The 20,655-nt window shown below is 37.0% G+C and overlaps 1 protein-coding gene across 3 annotated transcripts in view; it reads right to left on the bottom strand.

Moving 5' to 3' along the window:
* Positions 1-20,655, bottom strand: part of ANKRD42 (ankyrin repeat domain 42) — a 54,016-nt gene that overhangs the window by 17,648 nt on the left and 15,713 nt on the right. For 2 of the 3 annotated variants that reach the window (XM_032488760.1, XM_014560867.2), the window contains exons 6-10: positions 16,920-17,120; positions 14,037-14,162; positions 9,871-9,976; positions 4,345-4,520; positions 1,035-1,161 (exon numbers count right to left, since the gene is read on the bottom strand). In XM_032488760.1, the coding sequence (XP_032344651.1) occupies positions 1,035-1,161; positions 4,345-4,520; positions 9,871-9,976; positions 14,037-14,162; positions 16,920-17,120 (736 nt within the window). The remainder of the gene's footprint in view (positions 1-1,034; positions 1,162-4,344; positions 4,521-9,870; positions 9,977-14,036; positions 14,163-16,919; positions 17,121-20,655) is intronic. The other variant, XM_032488761.1, reaches the window with a different exon arrangement.

The raw sequence follows: 20,655 nt of genomic DNA, 5'->3' as shown, positions 1-20,655 counted from the left end.
CACTGGAGAGCTACTTATGTGATGTGATTTGTAAGATACCAAGAGGGCCTCTGATACAAAGAATATTTTTTTTTGATCTGCCAGAACATCCTAGTGTCTAAAAACCCACTAAGAGCATGGAATATTTTGGCTTAAGGTTTTGTCTTCTGTTCAGATTCCCAAGTACCCGTGGAAGGATAACATACTAATTCTTAACAAAGATTAGAATTAGATGTTACTCTGTATAGTTTTACCAGACCTCTTACTCAGGCTAGATTCAGAAGAGGATGGAGGAAAGGGAAACAGAAGGTTCTAAGAGTGTGAGGGGAAGAAACCCAACCAAAGGAACAGGCAGAGAAAGTGGAGAATCCATGCAAACCGTTCTTTACAGACCTGTTTTTTTTGTTAAACTAGAAGTCTCCCCTCCTTTCTCCCATTGTTCCCCGCCCACTGTGGAAAGCACACAGAAAAGTAGTGAGGCAGTGGGAGGAAATAAGCACCAGGAGTCCCCTATCCCAGCAGCCATTAATTAGGTAGCAGTACCCAGTGTGCAGCCAGCCAGCTTCCGGTGCAGGGAATGAGAGGGGAGGGGCTATGGAGGCGCTCACTGCCTCCAGGCACGAGCGCAGCCTGAGGGTACCGCCATCAGTGAACACAGGACTGGGTCGCAGACTTGTGAGCAAGCAATCCCATTTGACAGGGATGGCTACAGACTGCTGAAAAGCTCAAAGTAGCTGTGGTCTCAAAAAACAAAACCAACCAACCAACCAACCAAAAACTCCTTTGCAAGACAAAAAAGAGTTCTGGAGATTGGTTGTGCAACGTGAATGTACTTAACATTACTGACTCCTACCTTAAAAATGGTTAAGATGATACATTTTATGTTATGTATATTTTACAATTTAAATCTTAACGCCATCTGTGGGCTCAGGAGGAAAACAGGCTGGAAACTTACACCCTTTGGTGGGGAGGAAAAAAGTTGTTGATCAACAAACCCTCAAGTAGCATATAGAAAGGTAAGTAAAAACAAACCACTAGAGTTTGGAGGACATTACTTTTCAGACTCGAGCTGTTCTTTCTTCTGCTTTAAATCTTCTTCTGTTACTCCTCCCAAGCATTTATAGTTGCTCTCAGCAATTTCCAGGAGGTGTCTCAATTCTACAATTTTCTTGTAAGCTCTCACTGCAAGACAGAGTGGAACAGGAACCTGGTTGAGACAGACAGCAGCTCGTGTGTGCATAGGATGCGGGTCCTACGGTATATTCCTCCTCTAGAGCCAGCGTCTGTGTGGTCTGGGGGAGGGCAGGGAGGGACGGTGGCATCAACACAGAAGGACAGATATCAGCATTAGAACATCAGGGTGTAAGAGCAATGAAACACCTAAATGGAGGATTCTTTTCCTGCTGTTGGAGGATGTATCAGATTGTTATGACTAGTAATATCTCAAGAAAGGGGAAGGGGGAGGGTAAGGGGAGGAAGAAAGAAAGAGGAAGAAAAGAGAAGAAAAGAAAAAGAAGACAAACTCGCAGTGTTTAGGACTAGTGGTGTATTACAGGACCACACATAACCTACTGTATGTTGGAAAATTAGAAAAACTAAAATGTTTGATTTATTTAAAATAAACCAGAACTAATCTAGCCCCAAAATATTATGATCAGTCACTTGTGATATCTACACAAGGGGACACTGAGAAGGAAGTATGTTGAGAGCTACTCTTAGCTCTTCTCTGACTATCAAAACTATGATTTTTCTATCATTTATGGTACGGGTTCTCAGCCTGGGGTGATTGTCTCCTCCAAGGGACACTTGGCAATATCTAGAGGCATTTTCACTTGTCAAACCTTGGGGGACGGAGGGAAACAGGCTGTTGGCATCCTGAGGCTCAGGATGCTACTAAGTGTCTCACAATGCACAGGAGAACCCTCCTCAACAAGTAAATACCTGCCCAAACTGTCATCAGTGCAGAAGGGGAGAAACTCTGCTTTACATCCAGGTTAGCAAACCACAGCCTCTCCTCCCTCACACTCACCTCTCTGATTTATCTGTCAATAGGTTAGAGCTGCAGATTCCAAACTGCATACAACAGAATCAACTGGGGTTCTTTTTTAAATGTACATGGTTAAGCCCCATATATCAGTCCTACGCATTCAGGTATCAGTACTTAGTAAAAGCTCCTCAGAGAAATCTGATGGGCAGGCAGGTTTGGGAACCACCAGAACTACTAGCAAGCAAGTAAAGGGGATTTTTTTTTTAATGTTACATAAAATTGAAAAAATTGTTGCTGTTGAGATTATATAATTTAATATCTGAAGGCTTTGTTTTGAAAGAGCTGTTCTATGGAGTCATTGGAAGTAGGAGCTAGGAGTAACTGGGATTAGCTCCAGGAAGACAGATCTTACGTCAACAAAGGCGAAACTTTTCAACAAAAACAGTAAGAGCTGTCATGTATTTGTGGAGTCCTATGATGTGCAGGACACTACACTGAGTACCCTAAACATTTTAATCCTCACAAGGACCCTGTCAAAAGATAGAAATGGGCCACTTAGGCAATAGGGATTTCCTCGTCACTGAAGGTGACTGGATGCTGGATTGTCCACACAAAAACATGTATACGAATGTTCATAGCAGCATTATTCTTAACAGCCAAAATGTGGAAACAACTGAAATGTCCAACAACTGATGCATGGATATATAAAATGTGGTATATCCAAACAAGAATATTATTTGGCAATAAAAAGGAACAAACTATGAAGTAATGATCCATGTTACAATGTGCATGAACCCTGAAAGCACTATGCTAAGTGAAAGAAGCCGGTCACAAAAGACCACATCTAGTATCATTCCATTCGTGTGAAATGCCCAGAAAAAGCAAACCTAGAGAGACAGAGTAGATTAGCAGTTACCTAACGCGTGGGCTTTGAGGGAGAGGGAAAAGAGGGTAAGCATAATGAGAACTGACTACTAATGGGTGCGAGGTTTCTTTTTGTGATGATGGAAGTGCTACAAAATTTATTGTAATAATGGTTTCCCATATCTGAGAATATACTAAAAACCATTAAATGGGTAAATTGAATGGTATATGAATTACATCTTGGTAAAGTTATTTAAGATAAAGCTGTCAGGGAGGAGGTGCCAAGATGGAGTAGAGAGACTCAGAGCTCGCTCTCTCCCAATACACCAAGACTTGCATCTACAAACCCACTGAATCACACAGACCACCTACTGAACTCTGGCAGAGTGTCTCTCGCTTCAAAATACAGGAGGATGCTCACAAAATCTGATAAACAACAAGTTCATACTGTACAGCATAGGGAACTATATTCAGTATCTTGTAGTAACTTACAGTGAAAAAGAATATGAAAACGAAAATATGTATGTTCACGTATGAATGAAGCATCGTGCTGTACACCAGAAACTGACACAACATTGTAAACTGACTATACTTCAATTAAAATATATGAAAAATAACAAAAAATAAATAAATAAAGCTGTCAGGAAATTCTGACGGGGTCACTGATTCTGGGCCTCACTGTGGGGGGACCTCAGAGGGCTGCTGGTTGGGAACCCTGACCTGAGCATCCTCAGGTTGTGTTTACCAGGGAAGGGGCTTCTACCATCCCCTGGAGAGTGATGCTCTGCCTGGCAATGTTGTGGGAGCTCTTTTTAAAATTTTTCTTTAATTTAGACATGAATTGGAAGTTTTCCTTGGAGAATACAGTTTTGGTACAATTCGTTCTTCCTGCCAGAATAACTGAAGACACTTTCTGAAGATCCAGAGGAAGGGAACAGATGTTTATGAAGCCTCAGCAATGGGCGGGCATCTCCTGTTCTCTAGTGCACTCATTTCATCTGTGTAGTAACTCTGCGGGTGACATGATGTGAGCAGTCTCATTTTTATAGATGAGGAAACTGAGGCTAAGAGAGTAACACAGCTAGAAAGAGGTGATGCTCTGAGGTCTGAATCCAGTGTCCAAGCTCTGCTCACTTTACTCCAGCTGCCTTTGTTTTGGTTAACCTCGGTTGAAACAGCTCCTTCTCACCTTTCTCCTAGTTAGGAATGCCACTGACTCAGTTCTTCTCCATTCACATGAACCACAACTCTGACAATATCATGAGAAGTGAAATTAGGGTCATATGACATGAAAATATCCCTTCCCTCTTCGATGGACAGAGGTCATGTCTTATACTATTTGTATGTTCAACAACCCCTAGTACAAAAATCTGTACTAGCTCTGTTTCCCCCCAAAACATCAAAGTAGTTTACTTTGTAGATGGTGGTTGTCTTTGGATGATTCCCAAATTTGTGGTAAAAACGAGATATGGTATTTTTTAAATGATAAATCACAAAAGAGTTGGCACACTTACCTCTGGCATCTGTTTTATCCGACTCACTGAGACCTAAATCATCCTTGGCATCAGTGCTTCCCTCAACACCATGTCTTATAAAAAACTTCATATCATTTTCATCAATTTCATTCTCATCATCTGTATCATATTTCTGTAGTCCTTCCAATAGCTTTACTGCTGCTAAATGGGCAAACCTGTAGAAAAGAATTAGTAATTAACAAGATCTACCGTCTTTTTCAAATTGATATTGCAGTTTGCACTTAATTTGGGGAATTACACTCTACAACTCAGGAAAGGAGCAAAACTGAATCTGAAGGTCAGTGACAATTTGATGCATATCCAGCCACGTGAGAAACTCAGTTACTGGAAACTAAGGACCAGACATCCGGTTAAAAGATTGATTCGGTAATTTTTATTGGCAAAAGTCCAACTGAAAGAGGAGACCTACTATCAAAAGAATATTTAGTGTGACCCCACACAGAGTTGCTCAACTGAGTAGGAAGTCCAGAACCACCCTACTCGATTATCTGTATTTACTGCCTTTTCCCTGATGGCCTCACTTAGACTGTAGAATTAGTTCTGTCCCACTTTTAGGGCAAACTATAGCTCTAGCCTTCTTAATTGCCATCCTTCCTCAACCCTCAAAGCACTCAGCATGGCTTTGAAATTTAAAAATAATGACTTTTCTATCCACATTTTCATTTTCTTTGATCTTGCTCACATCTCTATGAAGCTTTTAGTAATATACCCTTGGTTTTCTGAGTTAGTGTTGTGACTGTATGTAATCTGCATATTTTTCCCAGTTCTGCTAATTAAAATGTTTAATGCTTTCTCTTAGGACACGGAGAGTTACTGCTAAACACAAAAACCTCGCATCCTATTTTTTTCACACACTTACATAACCACGTGCACATGCACAGATATCCTTACCTTTCACCAGGTGCTGCAAATCATTAACGATAGAGTAATAAACACAGGAAGTTGAAAGGTTAGTAGAATTTAATATCTCTATTACTAGGCTGTAACTTAACAGCTATCATTTACTGAGTACTTACTGTACACCAGATTCAAGCTTAATTCTATAACAACTACACTCACACTTAGCATTTTGGTGCAAGAATGACAAATATGGGCCAGAAATTACGAATAACTTTACATACACCCACAGTACTGAATCACCCATGTGATACTGATATAAAGATAGGCAAAAAGATGAATGGACAAAATATAGAGTACAGAAATAAGCCCACACATACATGGACACCTGACTTGGACATAGACACAAAGGCAATACATTGGGAAAAGGACAGCCTTTTCAACGAACGGTGCTAGAACAATTAGATATCCACATGTGAAAAAGAAAAAAAAGGACTTGGAACATATCTCATACTATATGCAAAAATTAACTCAAAATGGATCATAGACCTCACTGTAAAACCAATAACTACACAACGTCTAAAAGAAAACATAAAAGAGAAAATCTTTGTGACTTTCTGTTAATCAAAGATTTCCTAGATATGATACTAAAAGCATAACCTATAAAAGAGCAGACTGACAAAAAAAAATGTTTGCTCTTCAACGACATTGTTAAGAGAATGAAAAAACAAGACACAACTGGGAGAAAATCTCTGCAAAACAAAAATCTGAGGAAGAACTAGTATCGAGTATAGAAAGGGTTCTTAAAAATCAACAATAAGAAAACCACCAAATTTTTAAAAGTGGACAAAAGATCTCAACAGTCACTTCACTAAAGGAAAATATACAAATGGCAAAGATCTGTAAGAAAAGATGCCCCAAATCACTTTTCAATAGGAAAAAGCAAGTTAAAACCACAGTGAGATACCACTACACACCTGTTGGAATTACAAAAATAAAAAAACCTAACAATATCAAATGCTGGCAAGATAAGGAGCAACAGAAACTCTTATCCATTGCTGGTAAGAATACAGATTGGTGTGGTCACTTTGGCAGTTTCTTACAAAGTTAAACACACCCTTTAGCATCTGACCCAGCCACCCTACTGCTAAGTACTACCCAAGTGAACTGAAAACTTACGTTCACACAAAAATCTGTACCTGAGTATTTATAATAGCTTAATTCATAATCACCAAACAATAGACACAATCGAGATGTCCTTCAACAGGTTAATGGATAATCAAACTATGGAATACTGTGGAATTCTATATCCTGTGGAGTACTGCTCAACAACAAGAAAGAAATGAACTACTACACATGAATGAATTTCAGAATAATTATGCTGAGTGAAAAAAGTCAGATGTATGAGTACATACTGTATGGTTCTGTTTATATAAAATTCTAGCAAATGCAAACAAATCTATAGTGACAGCAGATTAATGTTTGTTTGGGGAAGAGGCAGTGGAAAGCAGTGGGAGAGAGATTTCAAAGGGGCACAAGGTGACTTTTGGGGGTGATGGCTATGTTCACGATCTAGATTGTGATCATTTTACAGGTGTATACATATATCAGAATTCATCAGTTTGTGCTGTACAAATATGTTTACTTTATTGTATGCCAATCATATCCTGATAAAGTTATTTTAAAAAATAAAAATAAAGTGGACCTGAGCTGATAGTGATGCCAGTATGTGGTAAAACAAAACCACATTCCAAGACCTCAAAATGATCCCACAAACAAAATTTTAAGGAACATGAACTCACAAACAAAAATTACGGGGCATGAATAACTAGATCCTTATATCCTGTCAGGCCTCATGCACAACTTTTAGCCCACACACCTACTTTAGGGTCAAGCAGTTCTGAACCACAGGCAGTTCCTCAGACACACAAGGTGTTATCTCACGACTCTTCCTCCTTTAAGTGTCAGCCTAAATGTTGCTTTATCCAAAAAAAGTTTTCCCTGACTTCTCTATAAATTCTGTCTCCCTGTAGTTTCCTTCATAACTCCTTACCATCATCTGTATTAATATTTCTCTCCCACAACATTTAATTTTTTCCAGATTTACTAAAATATAACTGACATTTAACATTGTGTATATTTAAGGTATTCAGTGTGTTGAGTTGATACACTTATATACTGCAGTATAATTACCACCACAGCATTAGCTAACACCTCCATCACATCACATAACTACCACTTCTGTTTGCAGTGAGAACATTTAAGATCTACTCTCTTAGCAACTTGCAAGTATAAAATATAGCATTATGAACTATAATCACCATGCTGTACATTAGTCTGCAAAACTAACACACCTTATAACTAGAAATTTTCACCCTTTGAACAACATCTGTTTCCCCCACCCCCTGGCAACCACCATTCTACTCTCTGTTTATGAGTTCAGCATTTTTCTACGTCTAAGTGATGTCATACTTATTTAAGAAGACATATCTGTCTTTCTCTGTCTGACTTATTTCACTTAGCATTATGCCCTCAAGGTCCATCTGTGTTGTCTTCTTTCTCAGACTGAATAATATTTCACATTATAGTTCACATATATATATTTCATACTTCATATATATCACATTTCTTTACTGATGGACCCTTAGGTTGCTTCCATATTTAGCCAACGCTAATTTAGATGTAGTGACATGGCTATAATTTTTTTTTTTTTTGGTTTCCCATTCATTCAACTGTGAATTATTCGCTGTTTCACTCATCCAGTGAGTTTTTAATTTCAGTGATTAAATTTTTCATTTCCAGGGATTCTATTTTTTCTAATCTGCCTATCTTTTTTATTTATAATGTGCTTTTTATGTGCTTTTTTATTAATGCCTTTATTTGAACACTTGCATATTTAAATGTGCCCTTCAATTTAGTCTATTTTCTATAGGTTTTTTGGTATATGAACTCTCCAGCTTTCTGTACTTTCACTCATAGCAGTTTTGCTTTTTCTCATGCTTTGCTTTATAAGTTTGGGGTGTGCACGTGCATGTGTGTGTGTGTTCTCATCTTAAGTTAGAACTGTTTTCCACGGATACTCCACATGGCCTGAGCTGTGGAGGAAGTCTAATGGGATATTTTGACTTGTCAATAGACTTAAGGGTTTACCTGCTTCTGGATAAGTTTCTATGTTAATTTTCAGTTCTTTTTCTGGCACTACATGTATGGGTTCTAAGTTCAGATTCTTCATATAAAGTTGGTGAAGGCGTGGGGCAAGGGGTGGTGTCCAAATCCTAGTAGGTGACATTTTCAGCCCATAGCAAAGGGTGGTCACACACTTCTATGCAGTGCCCTGGAGTCAGTTGGCAACGTTTTCTTTCCCTGTTTCATATACTAAACAGCTCTTCCAGACTCCAGATTTACTGAAGGATGCCTGGCTCTGGCTTCCCACAAGCAAGGGATTTCATCATAGACTCCTATTCCTGTGAATGTTAAAGCCCAGCTCAGTGGATGGATCTCAGTTCTATGGGGCCTGAAACATGACTTGGGTAGTCTTCTTTTACAAATTGTAAATATGAAATTAGACACTAAAGTAAGTCATTATTTACAATGAGGAAATAACTTGTAATAAATTACAAATTTTAAAAGGTTGACACCACAAAAACCACAAAATCCAAGAAAAATAACGTATCTTTATGAATTAACTGCCTGACACACTTCTGATGCATTTTTTCCCCCGACATTTTAGCTGCAGTCTTTGTTTACCTCTTCAAATGACAACAATTACCTCTTCAAAACAGGTAACAGAGTAAGAAGTCTTTCCTCTTATATAGAATCAAATTTTGTATGAACTTTTAAATAACTGACAGCTTCAAAGGTTTCTTTCAGCTCCAAAACTCACTGGCAATTTCACATAAAGTTTTAAGACTGTTGTAAAATTTGTCCCCAACTTTCAAACAGGAAGACTTGGGCACTTTTTCTCCTCTGCTCTTACTGTACCTTATACATAACAAGTAATGTGATATAATGACTATAATTAATAAAAATTATGTTTGCACATCTGTCTGTCTACAAGACTGTAGTTCCTTGAGGGCAAGGACTATGTTTTTTCATCTTTGTAATACTAATGCTAACCATAGCACCTGGAACATGGTAAGTATACAGGAAGTTGAATGAAAAACAACCAAACGGATGGACTAATTATTCCTGAAGGACTTGACCTGAATGAGCTGGAGGTATTTGATAATAGGTATTATATTTAATTCAAAAAATTCTAAAAATCCATGTGACTCCTTTTGATTACTTCTTTTTATCACATAATACTTATCAACAGGTAGCTGCATTTATGGGGTAGGGCAGTTCTTCACTGTACACCACTGTTCAAGCACTGTAGAACGTTTAGCATTCCTGGCCCTGACCTCACTAAATATTACTGATGGTTTCTGTCTCTGTGACAACCCTCCACACATTTCCAAATGCCCCTCCCCTCCAGGAAAGGGGACAATACTACCTCCCAGTTGAGAATCACTGTCATTGTCAAGGTCAATTCAGCTTGAAAATTACCATTCCATCAGCATTTGACTGAGTCCTGTAATTCCAGAAATCTTCAGATATTTCTGAGTATAGGAGAGTAAATGCAAAACTTTAAAACTTTAAAAACAAAAGAAGTAAAGCAGATAGGGTTACCTCTTAGCCACATCACTGGCTTTCTCCCCTAATTTGTTTGTAATATTACTGTCTGCGCCCATTTTAATAAGCCACTGCAAACATTCAATGTGGCCTTGTCCAGCAGCTGTGAAAACAAACAGACAAAACAGAAGATAAACACACAAAAAAAGTTATTGTTATTAGTAACTATTTTCTAAAATTTTGAACAGTACCACTAGGGAGTACTTTTGTAAATACTAATCCTTGCAATGACCAACAAAAGTAGGTTGGGCAGATGTTATTTTCTCTATTTCATTTATTCATTCATTAGACAAATATTTCATCAAATATCTGCTGTGCTCAGCCCCTATGCAGATAACTTCACAGATAGATATAAAAGTTGAAGCTCAAAGAGGTTATTTATTTAACATCACAAAGTCAATAAGCAATGGAATAAGTGATGGATATGAAACTATAACCTAGATTTTTTCTAATCCTTATCCAGTGCTCATTTACTGTATCCTGACCAATCTTGTATCAGGCCAGAATGTGAGTGCAATCTGTGTGAACGTGAAAGACTTTGAGAATCTTTTGCCATCTTATACAAATAGCTTCTTCTTCTGACAGTCACAACTCAAATTTTATCCATCTTCATTGAATACTTTAACTATTTACTACCCTTTCTTAAAACACATGCACTCAATATTAATCTTCACATCCACAAGTCTGCTCATTGTCTTCTCACCTAGTGCCCATCACTCAGTTATGTGGTCATCTGACTTCTACCCATCCTTCAGGGTCCACCTCAAGACTCAGGGAAACTGAGGGGAAAAAACTCAATACACTTTTAAGATCTGACTTTAGGACTGCTAAACAACAGACTGGCAGACAGGACAGAACTTAGCAAGTGGTAAGCACATACAGACCCTCAATAATTGTCTACAGAGTGGATGAAAAAATAAATAAATGAAAAAAGTGAATGAAATCTCAGCTCTGCTCTTACTAGTTGTACAACCTCAGTCAAGAAACCCAATCCCTCTGGACCTAAATGTCCTCATCTTTTACAGAGATGATTCATATTTATAAGGGGAATACGCTGCTGCTTCATAAAATTACAATAAGGATTAAACGTGATGACAGCTTTACACCCTGCTAAGTGCCATATAAGCATAAGGTATTGTTTCTGAATTCTCATAAACATTTCCTCAATGACTTAACCCTTAGCAACTTTCTCTGCACCTCAATATCTACTCCTGAATTCCTACTGCATGTATTTTAACAGCCAGATACTCTTTGCGACTAATTATATCCTGACTGATAAAAAGCTCTAGCTGTTCGTGGTATGAGTATGCAGCTCCTTAACAGTAAGATCTGGATCTCATACTGTCTTCATGGTGCGGGCACATGGTTGGTGCTAAATATACACGTGCCTCTGTAGAATGAGTCAGAGAGCATCCGGGACGACTTTGATGCCTTAAAAAGCTAAGCTACCTCCAATACCAGCAACGGAGAGGAAAGGACACAAAGCCAGATCCAGTGACAAAGCAACCGCCTCACTACAGCCTTGTAGCCCAGCTCACGAAAGGTCTGTAAGACCAGTGTCCTGTTCCTACGCTTGACTCAGAGCCACCTGCCAAACCCAGAGTTGGCTCTTGAAAAGCCTGGGGCTTCTTTCAGCGAATCCAAAACCAGCTAGCAAGGAATACTACAAGATTTCCCAGACCTCTAGAAATAACCTCAGTTTAGACAAAAACAGCAACATATTGTGCTTTAAGGGTTACAAAATCATATTTATCAATCACAGATAATGGTGAGTTTTTATAAGACAGTATGAGTTTAACCCAACATTTCCATTTTATTACACAAGTAATGCTTACAAAGGGCAGGGGAGGCTAAGTAATGTATCTACAATGAAATACAACTGAAAGATTTTTCACCCGGAATATTTGTTGCATATTGATTAGGATATGTTGATTAATTTAGGAGAACAAAATAAAATTATGCAGTGGCTAAACATTTTTAAGAACTGAGTTGAAATAATTATGGCTTATGTATCTTTTTGAATTAACTCTTATTTTGTGGTTGGCTTTACTCCTTTGATAACTATGTAAGTTTAAAAATCTAAAGCTCTAAATATTCTTAGAAACCATGAACAGTGTATATATGTAAATTTTAAAAATATGTGCAGTATATTGTGTATATGTATTTGCATGCAATATATTGTATATGTGCAAACTAACAATTCTACCTAATAAAACTGAAAAATGAAAAAAGAAAAAGCAAATGAACAGGGGAGGCTATAGCTCAGCAGTAGAACACATGCTTAGCATGTACGAGGTCTTGGGTTCAATCCCCAATACCTCCTTTAAAAATAAATTAGTCCTCCAAAAAAAAAATAAATAAAATAAAAAAGAGCAAGTGAAAAATAAGAGAAGTCATAGAGGATTTAACAATCATTAAGTGACTAAGAAGAATGCCTCAATAATAGATACTGTAGTTTATTTACTGAATCAAAATTAAAACGAAAGAAAAAGAAGTAGACTGACAAAATGTGAGAAATATGACTCAAACTATGAGGAGACATCAACTTTTATTCACCCATTTTGCATATGATCTAAACACAGATGTTCCCCAGGAAAAGGCGAAGGTACACAAAACGCCCCTTCCCCCACCCGCAGCCCTGTATCACCCTTCCGCCACAGCATCTGATCCCCCCTGACCCAGGAGTCCTTAAAGGACAGACTAGATGGGGGGGAGGACAAAGCTTTCTGGTTCCTCCTCACTTTCATCCTCCCACCTTTTCACAGTGGCTGCACCCCAAACACCCTGTTGTTGTACATCAGTCTCTCCAGAATTTTCTTCCAGGTCCCTCATTTCCACCTCAGCTCAAGTGGTAAAGAAATGACTGTGATAGGCCGAAACCAGCCATCAGTGAAACTTACTTTATTGTTCCCCAAAGATGCATTATGACACTACGTGTAAGGGAATCTATCTTTTGCCACAGTGTGACAGTGACAGCCCATGTGCACATTAGCAATAAAAAATGGTTATACCTAGGATATGAAATGGGAGCTTTGCTCCAGAGCACCACGTTTTTTAAAAAATAGATTTTGTGCACATTTTACGTCTCCCCTCTGTTCACAAACGTCATGGTGAAGAATCTTACCCCTAGACAGCCAGCAGAAATGGATGGAGTGAAATTCTGCAAGTCCAGGGTAGAATGTTTGCCAAAATGGGGACCTTTCTGTATTAACAGAAACCCCTTTCACATTCCTCTTCTTCCTGCTCCACCCAACCTCTCTTTCTTATTTAAAAAACTACTGGTATTCATGGTGCTTATACTCAATACTTGAGATACAGTATGAATTAAACTTTAATGATTAAGCTAAGAACCGAACCAACAGGAACACAATCTGTGATTGGGACTACCAGAAGTTATTTATGAAATAAAGTCTAATTCAAACGCAAGACTGTATTAACAAGCCTACTATCTTTTTACAAGAATTATCTGCCATCAATTATAAAGAAACTTAAAATATCACAAATGAAGCAGAATGGAAATTCACATAACAGGTTAAAGATTTGGTTTTGATTTTATAAATAAAAGATTGGCAAGAATAAATCCTAGATTGTATACTTTTAACACTAAGTTGACAATTTGACAAAGTCTGATTAAAAAATAACAGAAAAAAGATTAATATTTTAGAATTCCACATAGACGGAGGGAGAATATACAGAAAAGTGGCACACATTTTGAAAATATGTTCAAATCTAACGTTCACTGATACTTGTATGGAAGTAAAAACATTTTTGCAGAATACGAGAAAGAAGAAAATTCTGCTATACCTTTTTTCAAGAGAGATGGTTTCTGCTTTAATGAACTAACAGGTCCAAAAGAAAAAGTTCTTAGAAACTTCTCTGGCAGTGAATTTCACATCTGAACTAACATGACAATGTCACAAGAGAATTTCTTTTGGAATTACCCTCAAATGTAATAATGTGTGAATCTCTGGCATCATAAGAAGAATATCACACTTGAATTGCAAATTAAGCACTCTATCTACCATATAAGGAAGGCTGATACCTTTTAGGGTATCAGGAAGTTTTGCATTTGCATGTGTTTCTGATGAATAGTTATTTTAAAAGGTAAGTAACTCAACAGCAATTGTGTCAGAACTGAAAATGAAGCAGAAACCATAACTCACCTTTATGCATAAGTGTTGATCCATTATTATCACGTTCATTAATGTTGATTACTCCATCTTCTATTAATTTCTTAAGCATTTCCAAATCACTCTTAAAGGCAGCCACATGACCTGGAAATGCTAAAGCTATGAATAAAAATTTCAGCATTTCAATAAACACAAGAGTTCATTTTTTTCCCCGCCTTAATCAATCATGCATTTCAATATTAACTCAAGTATAAGAATGCTATATTGGAATTAGATCAGTTGATGCAATGGCAAGTAATAAAAAGAGAATCATAAAGTAAGATTATTATTAATTGTGTAGTCTTTCCATCCCTAGGAATCTCAAATATGCCAGGATTATATTGTACCAGAACTATTCTCAGTCATAGTCCCAGTTTCCCTCAGGCCATCATAAAACACAAGGTGGTGGTCATTTTCAACCCTTTGTATAAAGACACAATTGGTCTCAAGTCCTATATTTGCACAGACTACTCCCTCTCTGTTTACAAGGAAGTAAAGAAAGGAAAAGAAACAGGAAGCAGATAAAGTATACGGGTGTATGTAAACATATACATATACATAAACAAATGTGACTGCACCTGATCTAGTGCCTAGCACATAGTAAATACTTAATAAAATGTTTTCAATGATAACAACTACATACACTGAGCCCTTACTGAATGCCAGGTATGGTAGTAAGCACTTGTAAGGACTGCCTTGTGTAATCCTCTTAACAATTCTAAGATAGAGCTATTCTCAATTTTATGTATGGAAAGGAAGCAGTTCAGAATACCCAAAGAGTATTTTAAAAAGAACAAAATTGGAGACTTACACTACCTGACTGTAAGTCTTACTATAAAGCTACAGTAATCAAAATTGTGTAGTATTGGCAAATAAACAGATACATCAGTAAGACAGAATACATAAGCAAAATATGGTACAGCCATACAATGGAATACTAATCAGCAATAAAAAGGAATTAATTACTAATATAAACAACACGAATCTCAAAAGAGTTCCACTGGAAAATTCAAACTAATCTATAGTGATAGAAAGCCAATCAGTGGTTGTGCAGGGCCAAGGTGAAAGGAGGGATGAACAGCAAGGAGGGACGAAAAAAACCTACAGGGTTGACAGAAATGTTTTCTATCTTGATTGTGGTGGTGGTTTCATGAGCATATACATATGTCAAAATTCATCAAACTGCATATTTTAAATGAATATAGTTTATTGCATATAAGTCATACTTGAAATAAATTTGATTATTTTTTAAAAAAGGATATCATTTGTCAAAAAACAAGCCACAACGTGGGCTAAAATAACTTTATCAGATAAAATTAATACAAGATCGGTATCAAGACTTTATAAAAGAACTTGAATTATTTAGAAAAGGACAATTCTATGGGCAATTCATAGAAAACGAGAATAGACAATAATTTTATGGAACAATGTTCAACCTCATTAGTAACCAAGAAGATGCAAATCAAAACACAAATTAAACCTCTTCATACCCAATCAATTGGCAAAAATTTTAAAGCCTGACAATATTGAATATTGTTTCTCTAAATTCTCACCAGGCATCACTGATGAGAGCACAGATCTCTATAACCACTTTGATGAAGAATACAGCATCAATACCTATTTATACTGAAGATGGGCATATCCCACCAAGCAAAACCTAAAGTAGACTTTCCCAACTACCTACCAAGGCAGAGCTCTTAACTCTCAGTCGTCAGAGAAGACGGGCAATACCTCAAGAAGCCTCATCCAGCAATCCCAGTGGATCATACAAATCATTTTCTACATGGGCTATGGGTGAAAAAAGCAGGGAAGTACTTCTCTAAAGAATCTCTTGTACATGTACACAAGGAGACACATACATGAATATCCATTACCCACACTGACTGTAATACTGCAAACTGTAAACAATCTAAATGTCATATTGGAGAACAGATAATTTTTGTTAATAAAATGCAGTACTACACAAACACTTAGAAAGAATAAACTAGAATACATCTATCTGCCTAATAAACCTCAAAAAAAACCAAAATAATTCGTGGAAAAAGCAAGTCATAGAAGGATACATAGCGTTTTATGCCATTTTTATAGTTTTAAAAGAAGTTTCAGACTTCTAGTTGTCCACTAAAAGCCCCTTCCTTCCATTGTAACAGAGTTGCAGCTGAGCTGAGGCTTCTCATCTAGGTACTAATTCTCCAGGCTTCCTTGCACCTAGGTGTGGTCATATGACTAAACTCTTGTCAACATAATGTTAGCAAAAGTGATGAGTGCAAATCAGACCTTGAAAATCCCTAGTCCTAGACTCCTGTTCCCTCTCCACCTCCTGCTGGATAAGCAACAACTAGAGAGAGCAAGCTGGGAAGATAGCAGGTCCCTGAGTGACTGCACAGAATAGATTCACTCTGCAACCCGGGCTGTCATATGAAAGAAATAAAGTTCTATATCATTTGAGCTGCTGAATTTTAAGATTTCTTAGTTATAAAAGCCTAGTCTCTTACTCTAAACATACACAAAATAATACTGCCTATTTTTCCAGTACATATGTACTAAATATAAAACCACAGAATGGAATTAGAAATCCATGTATCTGAGAGGGAGAAAAGGGAGTGAATGGTATTAGGAAAAGAGAACCAAGAAACTTCAACTGTATCTATAATATTTTATTCTTAAATCCGGTGGTACAAAGACTGTTCATCACATTACATTAATCTCTATATATTTCTGCTTAAAATATTTCATATAAAGAAGAGAATCTGGATAAATTTGTGGACAATGATATGGAATATATTTTAATATAACATTTGCCTTATAACTTCTTTCTTTTCCTTTTCCATTTGTTCTTCTTATTAAATGCTAAAACACTTGAGGTTTATCACTTACTTTGCTGATCTTCTGGATCATTTCCTTCATACTCAGCCCCCTGGATAAATTGTAAAATGTTCTGTTTAAAGAATCTCTGGGCCAGATCCACCACATTTTCTCCATTATCATTGAAGGACTTTAAAGCTTGAGAGGTACTGCTCATTCTACTGAGTAGGAATTTAAAACAGTGAAGGTGGCCCTCCATGGCTGCTAAGTGAACTACAGGTGAGAGAAAAAAATATTTAATTTTTAAATTGACAACAAAAGAACTTATAAAAAGGAATAACACAGAGATTGTAATCCTCACAGGGAGATGACTATTCCTGCCCTGTGTATCAGGAATGTACTTTGTGCAAGGATAACAGACCTTTTTTCCAGCTTACATGACCTTACTCAGCCAGCCTTCTAGTTATGCCAAAGCAACAGACTAAATGGTTGAATAGCTACACTTACCATGAATGCAGAGAGGCCAAGTGAGGGTCACCAATGAAGCAGGCCCCAGAAAATTTTCTTGGAAACTGAAATCCCAATTATGCAGCTTATAATTATATGAAAAAATGCTTGCTATGTAAGATAGATAATAAATTTATCTTAATATTTTGGGGGAAAGTGGAAGAAATAAACCAAGATAGTCACTAGGTAAATACGGGTGATGTTATTTTTATCACTGTGTATTTTGTCACTTTTCCATAAACATTATTTTTATTATGAACAAGAAGAGTGGATCAGACTACAAACTAAGCACACACACTACCTCATTTCTCCTCTTAAATCTTTGAAAATAACAGGAAAGATATTTTTTGAAGCCATAAAGGACAAGAAAATCAGGGAAGAACACCATGAAAAGACAAGAAATGTTAAGGAATCCCTGAAAGAAAATATACTGAATGAGACTAAGGGAGAGCCATAACCCAAAATCTGCCAAAAAAAAAAAAAAAAAAAAAAAAAGGAATGGTTCTGCGTAGTAAAGCTTAGAAGCAACAATTACAAAGAACAAGACAGGCTTGAGAAGTGACTATTTGGGAAACAGCCCAATTGATACACATACCTTGCCTCTGGAGAAGCAGGGCAGTGACCCTATAACTCAAGAGAATCAAGTCACAATGTCTAAAAGGGAAGTTGTTGGCACATGTCACTCTACATTTTTCAGCTGAACCTTCCACTAAAAACCTCCCCCTAAAACTTCAGACTCCTCTAACTGCTTACTCCTCAGACACTTAAATGTGTCATAGGCATTCCTAACTTAACATTCAAAAACTGAACTCCTTACCCATTTTGCATATATATTTCTTACACAGCTTTCCCCACCTCAGTTAATGAAAACTCTCTCCTCTTCATGAATTTCAGGCCAAAAACCCTGGAGCCATCCTTGACTTCCACTTCTGTCACCTCCCACATCTAATCAATCATTAAAACTTATTGGCTCCATCTTTAAAAGATACACAAACCCCAATTACTTCTCACTATCTTTGCTGCCTCTACTCTGGCCCAAGCATATAATGGCCTCAATTATTGCATCGAGCTCCTAACTGCTCATGCCCACACCCTCACTGCAATCTAGTATTATAAACGCAATAGCCAAAATGATGCTTTTAAACGTAGGTCACGTGACTCCCATGCTCAAAATCCTTTGACAGCTCCTGTTACCTCTCTGACCTCATCATCTATCACTTACCCCTCACTTCTGTCCCTAGAACACTGACTTGCTGTACTACGGGCTGTTAATCAAGCACACCAGGCACACCCCTGCCTCGGGCACTTTACATTTGCTGTTACCTCCTCCTAAAATGTTTTTAAAATGTTATTCCCTAAGGATACCCACAAGCCTTGCTCCCTCAACTCCAGGCCTTCACTCAGGTGTCACCTCTTCAGTGAAGACTTCCCTGACCACTCTATGTCAAACTTCATCCCCTGTAACACTCTACTCCCCTTTGCTATTTAATCCAAACACATATCCCTATTTAATATAATATGTATTTTATTCATTCATTTTTATTATTGTCTGTCTCCCACCTTACCACCACACAAAGGCAGAGACTTCTGTCTGTTTTATTTGCAGTGCTATCCCCAGCACCTAACAGAGGGATACACAGATGCTGAATAAATAAATTTTGAATTAATAATTTTTAAGAGAAGGCTGAACATAAGCAGTCTCGTCCTGAGGCCACATATCCTTTACCTCTACATTATACTATTAAAAATGTACTATACATGGTTATAAAATAATTATACATGTTTCAAGAAATAAAAGTTGGATTTTTTTTTAAATGAGCAAACAACCAGAGACTAACAATGTGATCACACAAAATTAATAAAGAACTAAATAAAAATGAAATTGCCCCTGTCTTGTATTACAGGAAAGTCATAACCAGGTGGGTTGGAGATCTAAATGTGAAAGTAAAATAATAAAATTCCTAGAAGATAATATAAAAGAGTGTCTTCATGACCATGGAGTAGGGAAAGATTTTGTTAACAGGATTCAGAAAGCACTAACCATAAAGGAAGAGCTTAGAAACCTGGACTACATTAAAATTAAAACTTCTGTCCATCAAAAGATATCTTAAAAGAATGAAAAAGCAAGACACAGAATGGAAGATACCTAAATGGAAAAAATACTTGCAACATATATAAGTGACAAAGAGTGTGTAACTAGAAAATATAAAGAACCCTTATAATTCAATTTAAAAAAAAGACAACTCAATAAACAAATGCAGAAGCTTTGAACTGGTATTTCACAAAAGAAGAATAACCAAATGGCCATTACATATATGAAACAATGTTCTACATCTCTAGTCATCAGAGAAAATGCAAATTGAAACCACAATGAGATATTACTATACACTCAAAAGATGACTAAAACTAAAAAAACCAATAGTACCAAGTGTTAATGAGAAGGTGAAATAACTGGAAGCCTTAAACACTGCTCGTGGTATATAAATTGGTAACAACCACTTTAGTAAATCAAAAGAAGCCACACACAAAAGGACACCCGCGTATTATTTTACTCCATAGAACTCAGAAAGAAAAAAAAACTAATTTTTATGTTGTAAACCAAGTTAGTGATTAACTCTGGAAGCTGGTGGTAACCAGAAAGAGGACATGCAGGAGACTATTGTTTCTTGATTTAGCTAATGGTTACAGAGACGTGTTCACTTAGGAAAATTTAGTGAGCTGTGTATTTGAAATGGGCGCTTTTCTCTATGTAGGTTACACTTAAATTTTTAAAAAAAATTTAAAAGAGTGAGAGTAAAATAGTTACTTCCAGATACATTAAAAATTGAGAGTGCATATCAACAGAAGTTCACTAAATGAACACTAAAGGAAGTATTTTAGAAAGAAGCAAAATGTTCCCTGATCATAGTGTCAAGGGATAGAAGATGAGGCCAGGGAGGCAGGACAGAGCCAAATTATGAAGGCTGAGCATGCCAAGCTAAGGAGTCAGCTCTCCATAGGAATTTAAGGAGTTTTTAAGCAGCAAAGTGATTTGATCAAAGTAATTATTTTGCCTGGACTTCCCCTTCATTTGTTTGCTACCTAAGATTCCTTTAAGACAATTCAAGTATTATTTTCAGTAACCAATCTTATTGTAGTCTATCTTTCTTCTGAATTTCTACAGCACCTCATAGAAAAAGACAGGGTGTTTAGAGTATAGATCTCAACTGGCCAGTTAATTGCAGGCTAGACAACTGCAATTAGCAAATTAACTCAAATACACTAGTGTCTACTATCCGTACTATTTTCAAGTAGTTTGTGG

Source organism: Camelus ferus, chromosome 10 (genome assembly GCF_009834535.1).
Source record: "Camelus ferus isolate YT-003-E chromosome 10, BCGSAC_Cfer_1.0, whole genome shotgun sequence".
Classification (NCBI taxonomy): Eukaryota; Metazoa; Chordata; class Mammalia; order Artiodactyla; family Camelidae; genus Camelus; species Camelus ferus.
The sequence above is the reverse complement of the archived record's forward strand: the minus strand, read 5'-3'. Positions and strand labels throughout refer to the sequence as shown.